This window comes from Oncorhynchus mykiss, chromosome 8 (assembly GCF_057628025.1).
Source record: "Oncorhynchus mykiss isolate SJ-2025 chromosome 8, ASM5762802v1, whole genome shotgun sequence".
In the NCBI taxonomy this organism is placed as follows: Eukaryota; Metazoa; Chordata; class Actinopteri; order Salmoniformes; family Salmonidae; genus Oncorhynchus; species Oncorhynchus mykiss.
The window spans coordinates 26,697,673-26,707,269 of NC_143029.1; the positions used below are offsets into that span (position 1 = coordinate 26,697,673).

The 9,597-nt window shown below is 42.0% G+C and overlaps 1 protein-coding gene across 1 annotated transcript; it reads left to right on the forward strand.

The window, feature by feature from the left end:
* Positions 1 to 2,996: 2,996 nt before the first annotated feature.
* Positions 2,997 to 7,841, forward strand: LOC110529699 (POU domain, class 3, transcription factor 2-like). Its single transcript, XM_021612145.3, has one exon. It carries the CDS (start codon positions 4,388 to 4,390, stop codon positions 5,729 to 5,731), a length of 1,344 nt encoding a protein of 447 aa, XP_021467820.1. The 5' UTR covers positions 2,997 to 4,387; the 3' UTR covers positions 5,732 to 7,841.
* Positions 7,842 to 9,597: the final 1,756 nt, after the last annotated feature.

Below are 9,597 nucleotides of genomic sequence, written 5' to 3' on the forward strand. Positions count from 1 at the left end.
TTGAAGCTCAGCACTTAAGATTTCCACTGTACCCTGCATTTACATCTGCACCCCTGTGCATGTGACTAACAAACTCTCTGAATCAAAATATATACACCCCCCCACCCCCCACCCCCCACCCCCCACCCCCCCCCCCCCCACACACACACACACACACACACACACACACACACACACACACACAAATGTATTATTGAGAATAAGACTAGTAAAATACACCAAGTGCAATTTATATATTTGGCTATGCATCAGCAGTTTTTCTCTTGTTATGTCAGTCACTCAATTAGCTGACAATTAGCCATGTCAATTGTTTGACTGATAGCTAGATTAACTATCTAAACTTGTTGTAATCATGGCTGAATACTGACTGGGCACACAGGGCACATGCCCAGGAGCCCTGACCTCCAGGAGGCTCCCATTGATTTTGTTGGTCATTCTCATTCAGATATCATATTAACATGGCATAAATCATGGCAAAATGTGTAAAATTGCAGGAATTTAGCATTAAAGGCTCCCACCAGAGGGCAATGCCGCCACTATTTCTACGTAATTCCTGTCCGATAGCGGAAATAAATTATTTAGGATCCACCTCCAAAGAATGACGCAAGCTGCTAATGCATATTCACAAATTAGGGTGGGGAACGTTGTGGTGATTTCCACGTGGATTCAAGAATTAACAACAAGTAGACACTTGTTATTTCTTGCTGCACCAATCAAAACCATTCATCTTATGGCGATGGGGGGAGCGAGGTTTCAAAATGATATCATATCACACACAATTTTACCATTTATAAAATATATTTTTTTTTAATACAGACTAGCTGAAAAATAAGTGAAAATTCACAAATTATCCAATAGAATATAATACTTTGCTGGTAAAAAGTGGAGGTGCAAAAATGCAAGTTTGCAAACCCTATTTTCATTTTCTGCATGGCTCAAATGGCCAAGTGTAGGCTACGGCAAAAAGCTGTTTGGATCAGCCAAAGATGATCTATTATATTGCCCAGCTCAGTCACGACTTGTAAAGAGGAAGAACATTGCAGGTGTTTCTGATTAATAAACAATGCCATGATGGTGGGTGGTAACATTTTTTTTTAAATAGCCCTGAAAAGAAACGTAGAGTGAAAAGTATTAGCACGTAATATCATAGGTGAAACATATGGCATTGACACAGAAAATATCCAAAGTTACCACTGGATTTCCCACTTCAACCCCAAATATATCATACTTTGACTAAAACAATTACTTATTGACTTAAATCATTGTGCAACGTTATGGGTATGATATGGGCATTACCTTTCAGCTGGGAAAAAAAATATTCCACTCCTGTGGGTGTTTAAAACTACAAAGATGTATTTCCACCCCATGGAAAATGTGTAGAATTGCAGGAAATTAGCTGTAAAACGGAACAACAACAAAAATGTATCTCCCCCATGGCAATTTTTTTAGAAATGCATTCAATTTGTTATAAAATTGCAACATTTTCTCTCCACACCATGGAAAAATGTATAGAATTGCAGGAAATTAACTTAAAAAAATTAAAATGTTCTCTCCCGGGGCCACTAAAATGTTTTGCTGCAAGGTGGGGGGCCCCTCAACCAAATCTTCCTTAGGGCCCCCAAATGGCTAGAGCCGGCCCTAGTTTCATGCATATACATTGGAACAAAGAACACCATCCCAAATAGTGTTTCACCATTTATTGAGTACGGAGACAAATAGTAAAGGAGTCTCAGGCAGTATTTGAAGTATCTAAATATAGTGTAACCAATCAATGTATATCAGGTGCCATGGAAGGCACAATCTTACAATGTTGCAGTCCAGAAATGAGAGCTTTACCATCTGCCAAAACGTCTGGGTTTCTGATGTAGACTGTAGAACTGTCAACAACACATGCTTCAGTACCCCTCCCTTCTCTCTAGGAGCATTTGAGTGCCCAGACCCGTTAGGCATATCAAAATAAGCCCACCCTGGTCACCAATGTAGCTGACCGATGTTGAGAGAGACAAGTGCTTTAGCATAATGTGTGTGGTCCAGAGACGAGAACTCGACCATCTATGGCAAAAGTCTGAGCTCCTGATTGGGACAATAGAATTCTCCCCACTGCATTTTACAATAGTAAAATAATCTGTCTGTAACCTGTTAAACTGATTCTACATTGAATTTAGTCTTTGAAATGCTCAAACAAGCATGTGTATCTGTAGTGGGTGTTCTTCTACTCTAAAATGCACAAGACTATGCAGACAAAATCCCCTCAAAAAAGACAACATTCAAATGCATATGTGGTCCCAATGTCTAAATAGTGACGGCAGGGCTAGTTCAAACTGCAGTAGAATGGTTTTCCTCACAGGTGAGTGAATCGGCCCATGCTTGGTGAATAGCACTTGGTTGATCTCTGGGAGAGGGACACAAGAGAGCTGAATAGATCATCTGAGACAAAAAAAAAAAAGTGAGAGACAAGAATGAATACAATAAATCATCACAGTAAAAGGAATGTAGTTTGTGAGCTTGAAAATGAACATCCTGACAGTCTGAGGCGGGGTTCTCTGCAATCATCCTACTCCAACTATAGACAGGGATAATGTGGCATTTCTTATTTGTGAGTATGAATGAAATTAGTGGATCCTGCCTTTATGACTCTGTTATATTTACACAACTTGTCCAATAGATTTTTGTTTTCTTAAATTATTACTTGGAATAGACTAAAAACTAAAACAATCCGTGTCCAGGAATGACATGCTAGCTAGTGATAAAGCTATCTAATCCTGCTAGCTAGCAACAGATCTACTTGTTGTAACTCGCTCGCTAACTAGAAAGCTGCTACATTACTATGGTTGCTGGGTTGTAAATTGGGAGAAATTTTACAGCTTGCTAAATAGTTAGATTACAAATAAATAAATACTTTACCCGATAATAGTGTGTCAGGGAGATCTCTCTTGAGCTGTCACCAGCTGTCTACTGCCTTAGGTACTGATAAATTGATTAGCAGAGGTGTTGAGCAGAGAAAGTACCACAGATAGTACACAAGTTGTGATTGTTTTACAGTTTAGTACTAGGCAGCATTTGCCTGTCCAGCTAGAGAACATAAAAATAAGTAATTAGAAAATTGCAAGAATTGACATTGCCAACAAGCAGAAATGTGTTCAGAATAAATGCATGTACACAATATGTCAAAACCAGCTCCTCCCTAGACAGAGATGATCATCTCAAAAACTAAAGCAGGTAGCTAGCTTGATATGGCCCACCACCTATTTGGATCCACATTAGCTTTTGCAGAAGCAGCAGCTACTCTTTCTGGGGTCCACAAAAAAACAAACGACCTGACAAGTAATTAAACATTGACAGACAACAACAAAACACTGATAGACAACGACAGTCACACAAATGTCAAAAACAATCATATAGAAACAATACAACAACAAAAAGTATACAAACAAACTAGCTAAAATAATACAAACTAGCTATTGAACTACCTAGTAGGCTACTGTGCATGGGGCGTGTATTGGTACCGGGATCCAGTGTGGGTGCATGAATTGCGAAGTTTACCAAACAGGCACAGAATATAGGGGCACTGTGGGCGCCAGTGGGTTAGAGAGGATATTTATTCACCACTCTCTCCTTGGCCCCGAGGTGCCCTCTTCGCTTGCCTCCTTTTATTTGCTGTGTCGGCCGAGCAAGCTGCTCGAATGGGCCCTTTGGAATGGAACGAAAAGAAGAGGCAAATGCAGCTGTGACGTGGGCGTTGTTGTTCCATTCAATGCGCTCGCTATGGCAACGGGGCAGAGGGCCGGGAAAAATGCGCTTCTTCTCTTTGGACACCATCGCGAGAGGCAGCTGGAGGCTCCGTGACAGTTAATATCCCACTGCTCTGAGCGCAAGCCTCCATAAATACAGGTCTACACAAAACAAGGATTTTCTCAAAATGCAACTCCATAAAAAATGAAAATGTAAAAATATTATACTGTTTGGTGAATAGGTCTAGGCTATATTTATGCCAGGTCGCAGTTGTAAATGAGAACTTGTTCTCAGCTAGCCTACCTAGTTAAATAAAGGTGAAATAAAATAAAAATATTTGAGCAAAAAATTATAAACATTTGCACAAATGATATAGCCCATGGTTCTTATGGATTTTTACGCATTCAGTTTGTGGATGTTTCTCACAAAAAAATATTAATAGCCTACTTATTCAGGATACATTACATTAATCGAACATACTAATAAAAGTTTATCCGAAGGTAAAGTTTAATGACTCGTTTTTTCCACTGAGATAAGAGTATATCCAGTGTTTCTCAGTCAACCCCAGCTTTTCACTCTGCCTTGTAGTTTGCAGCAGGACTGCCAGTATTGTTGGGGCGAGTGATAGGGGCTTCTATAGAACCTCCCGTGACCAATGAGCGTGGTGCTGTCAGGGGTAACCACATCTGTCAACCGTTCTTGGCCAATAAAGAGCGGAGCGAGGCGGACCTCAGGTGCGCGCCTCTGCGTCCCCTTGGCACGGCGCCAGGGAGAACGAGAGAGAATCCTAGCTGCCCCGTGGCGGAAAAGAGTAACTGTCAAAGGCAGCTTCTTTAACAAGAGAGCTATCACTTCGGCTCCGAGAGTTATGGCGACCGCAGCGTCCAACCACTACAGCGTCCTGACTACCCCCAGCAGCGCGCCGCCGCCGCACTCGGAGTCCGGGAGCATGCAGCAGGCAGCGGCGTACAGGGACGCGCACACCCTGCTCCAGAACGACTACACGCTACCCGGCAGCGGTCATCCCCTCAGCCACGCGCACCAGTGGATAACGGCTCTGTCGCACGGGGACGGGGCTCCGTGGCCGTCGAGTCCCCTCGGAGAGCAGGACGTGAAGCCAATTCTACAGAGCGACCGGGAGGAGCAGCAGAATTCCGCTAGTCTACAGCAACAGCAGCAGCAGCGACATCCTCACCTAGCGCACCAGGCGCATCACGACGCCAGGGCATGGCGAACGAGCACGGCCACCACGCACATCCCCGGTATGGCGACGTCTGACGGCCAGAGCCTGGTGTATTCCCAGTCTGGGTTCGGCCTGGGGGGAGCAGAGCAGATGCACCACCACTCCTTGCGGGACGAAGACCACCACAGCCACAGCCCGCACCTGAGCGAGCATGGAGGTGGGGGCCAGTCGTCTCTCTCGCACCACCAGCACGGGGGACACCCCGACCACTCGGACGAGGACACGCCAACTTCAGACGACCTGGAGCAGTTTGCCAAGCAGTTCAAGCAGCGGCGCATCAAACTGGGCTTTACCCAAGCTGACGTGGGGCTAGCGCTCGGGACCCTGTATGGAAATGTATTTTCCCAGACCACTATCTGCAGGTTCGAGGCGCTTCAACTAAGCTTCAAAAACATGTGTAAACTCAAACCACTGCTTAACAAGTGGCTGGAGGAGGCGGATTCCACCTCCGGGAGCCCCACCAGCCTAGATAAAATCGCGGCGCAGGGGAGGAAGAGGAAAAAGAGAACCTCCATCGAGGTGGGCGTCAAGGGGGCTTTGGAGAGCCATTTTCTCAAAAGTCCCAAACCCGGCGGCGCAGAGATCACCTCCATAGCGGACAGCCTGCAGCTGGAGAAAGAAGTTGTGAGGGTTTGGTTTTGTAACAGACGGCAGAAAGAGAAGAGGATGACGCCCATTGGAGGACAGTTACCTGGAACTGAGGACATGTATGGGGACACACCACCTCACCACGGCGCTCAAACCCCTGTACAATGATCTGAAACCCGTTATAGTAAACACACGGATCCCTAAAGGATATGAATGACCTTTATGTTTCTCTGCCGGGCCAGTTAGCATTGGACTGTCGCCAGTGCTAATTTTGGACCTATGGAACACAGTGGGAATACCGAGTGTTGGAACTAAAGCACTACACCCCAGACACAGCGAGAGCTATGTGGAGTTTTCATGCAGTGGAGATGCTACGCGCAATAACGGCTACATGGACCGTGTTTGGTGTGTGTGCTAACCAAAAAAAAGGTTCAATATCATTGACATCAAATCGATGTTATGGCCAAGACGTGTAAAAAAGAAAGACAGTATAGGCTGTGTGCACGAGCCTACCCGCGGGAAACAGGCATACAAGTTGCAACCGACAGCCGGTAAATAAACGCCATCTTTCAGTCATAACAAAAGCAACAGGGGTTTAACACGGTCGAAGCTCAATACACCTGCTGAACCATTTAATACTAGCCAGTGTCATCACCAGCGTAATATTATTTAACCTATTTGTATTGTTATTATCAATGTATTATTATTATTATTATGTTTCTACCACAAAGGCAAAGCATATACCATGGTTATACGGTGTATTTCCAGAGTCATAAGGCATGCATACATGGGAGAAGGGACATGGGATATATTGAGATGTATTTTGAGATGTATTTAATCAATAAATCAATATGATCAATATTTAATCAAGTTAATTTTAATCAAACATTTGTCATAATTAGTTTCAGTTTGACTAACTAGCCTATATTTGAATTGCAGTTGGTTAATGACCATCAAAATAGTAAACACAGTAGATAATACACTGTCAACAACATATTTACCAAGGGACAATATCTCAGTTATATATGTGGTCAGATTGTATCCAAATAATCTAAACCTATTTTCTTCATAAAAATTCAACTGTCATATAATAGGCCTAAATAATAATCATAATAACAATAACAATAATAATACAGTAATAATAATTGTGGCTTGTGTATGCCTTGGCAAGGCACACACCACGGGGTCAAAATAACCATGAAAATGAATTCATTGTATTTTCCCTTGACACTTCGTGACGTGTCCATCATCGTGTACATTTGACCGTTCTGCGCGACTTTTTACAGTAGGCTATGTGTTGTATTAGTACATTTATTTATGTGTTTCCAAAATGCTGTGACCAGAAAGACCGAGACTGTAAAGACCCATACCATATCACTGAAGCCTGCCATTTGCCTTCGTTTCGTAAGAAGAAAATAACGGAATATATATGTACCAGCTCTGTCTTCAGTGGCTCTAATTAATCTATACAATGATTAATTCACTAAGAAGAATTATTCGTGGGATGTAACTTTATTTGTTTTTGTATGGCTTTGTATGTTTGTTTGTTTGTTGAATTTCCTCTTGTAGACCAGTGCCAAAGCACAAACACGTGCACTTGCTCTTGTGCCACTCAACTTGTGATATGTAGGCTATCTGACAGCATGCAGGGTCGGGGTCAACTTTGGCAATTCCTGGACTAAATTCAAAAACCAATGACAATAGTCCAAACGTGTAAGCTATTTCTAGAACTTGGATTTGAATTTGAATGGTGTCAGGAGGAGGCTGACTCGGGATTTGAAATTGAAAGACAGAAAATGGAATTAAATTCATGGGAAATTCTCCACATAGGCTACTGACAAAAAATGATTTACATTGGTATAGCAAATCTATACCCCCCCCCCCCCCCCCCCCCCCCACACCAGTCAAACTAGTCTAATATTTCACTGATAATTACATAATAAAATGTAACATAGGCTTATTTTATGACACAAGTAGGCCTTGAATTAGTGAAAAGGCTCCCTAGGAAAATACAAATTGAGTAGGCCCACACATTCAATACAAAGAATTGGTGGAATTCAATTTAATTAAATTGTATTTCCTGTCATTCACATTCAAATGTAAATATATTTTCTTGACAATTCAAATTCAACTCAAAAGGTTGGATTGGATGTGAGTTCATACGTATTCTGAATTGACTCCGATCCTGTGACTGATCAAAAGAAGGGGAAAATAAAATAAAAATTGCACAATTTCTATATTATGCTTTTTGTCATTAAAATGTATTTGTTTTTTATAATCCTTTTGTATTCTGTTCATATTATTTGAGCCTGACGAATGGATCACGGCTGTCACGCACAACGCTGTCGCAACAGGCTTGAGCGCACGAACCTGCGTTATAATTATGGATTTTATCAATCTGTCTTGGTTGCTTGCACAAAATGTCCTTCAGCGGTTTCCGATAACTGTATATTACCGCTGATTTGCACAGATATTGTCTTGGGAAAAGAAATCGTGTCGTTACAGAAGTAGCCTGTTAATAACATTTATACAAAAAATTATATTGTTCTTACTTCGACGTTATTTCTGTTTCCACTATTGGAGTCACCGTTTTCTACATGTTGCAAAGGTGTAGGCCTACAAAATAAAACAATTGCGACAGTTATAAAAACAATTTGCTTTTAGACGTCTTTATGGAGAATATACGATTACAGTGTTTCTAAAAAGACCCACATTTCTTACCTGAAATGCAATAAAATCGCAGAAAAACGATATGCTATTACAGGTTATTATGTGTAGACAAACGCACCAAACTTTGGGCCCAGGACTCAACACACGGTCAGATAGCGTACTCTAAACTAGCAGTCATGTTTGAACATATAGGCCCAGTACTAATAATTTCTCAAATTCAGTCAATAAAACAAAAAATCTACATTCTCGACTACCAATACATGAATGCGCTATTGAATAAATATTTAAACTGGTAAATTATCATTTTTGGTAACTTTCACTTTCAAAATGCCAATGACATCTTTTTTGGAAAAGGAGAAAGACATAAGTGGCTATAGACAGGCTTACCGGGAACATCGGTGGGATTGTATTATTTGGGCCTATAAATTAAAGCTAATTCCACATTTTGAGAATGTATGAACAGCAAATTATTATGTTGTGATGTAGGATAGTTGTTGGTTGTATAGGAGTGTTTATCGTCGAAAACATTCCTGATTTCTGTATAATAGCTTACCATTTCTGCTTCAGGGTGTCCTGTCCTTTTGCAGTCTATGTGGTCCTGCTGCCTCGGAGGAAAACACGGTGGGGTGCTGCTCCGTCAACCTCTGTAACAGCCTCAGAGTGCCATCTAGTGGACTGTACTGTGTATCGCTTCAGGTTTGGCTTGTGATTCAAACAGCCTATTGGTGCTGTTTTTATCACTGAGCACTTACATCTCTGTAAGAGATGATCTCATCTTCTGGCTCACTCTCCTTTTTATATCCTTGTAATAATCTAATACAAAGTCATCTGCAGTCGAAGAAACCCTGTGTCGAACAGAGAGAGAGAGAGAGAGAGAAAGAGAGACTGCCCTCAGCGAGGATAAACAGATCCTTGATATTGGCAATAGGACATATATGTCAGTTTGCAGGGATCTCTACACTAAAGTTACAGTAAGGGAAATGCAGCCTCATGTCTTCACACACAGCATAGTTCATTATGAAATGTAAGAAATATACAGTATTTCAGTTGTGCAGAATATGGCCATACTGTTTGTATGCATGCGTTCACAAGAAAGAGAGTGAAAAGAGAAGTGTGCGTGTGTGTTTAAAGGAAATAGACAGAAAGGGAAAAAACATTTTAAAAAAGAGAGAAAACACCATTTATGTGTGTGGGAGAGAGAGGGGGAATGAGAGAGCGAGAGTGTGTGTGTAAACCCAGCTCTCTGGAGGACCCTGCTGCCTCGATTCTGTCCTATCAGCAGGCGACCATCTGCCCTGCTCCCGGCCCTCAAGCTCCTACAGGCACTCTCTGCATTATTCATGTCATTACACACACACACACAC

Excerpts from the sequence above, each read along its gene's own strand:
- LOC110529699 (XM_021612145.3), top strand. The coding sequence starts at position 4,388 with ATGAGCGTGGTGCTGTCAGGGGTAACCACATCTGTCAACCGTTCTTGG.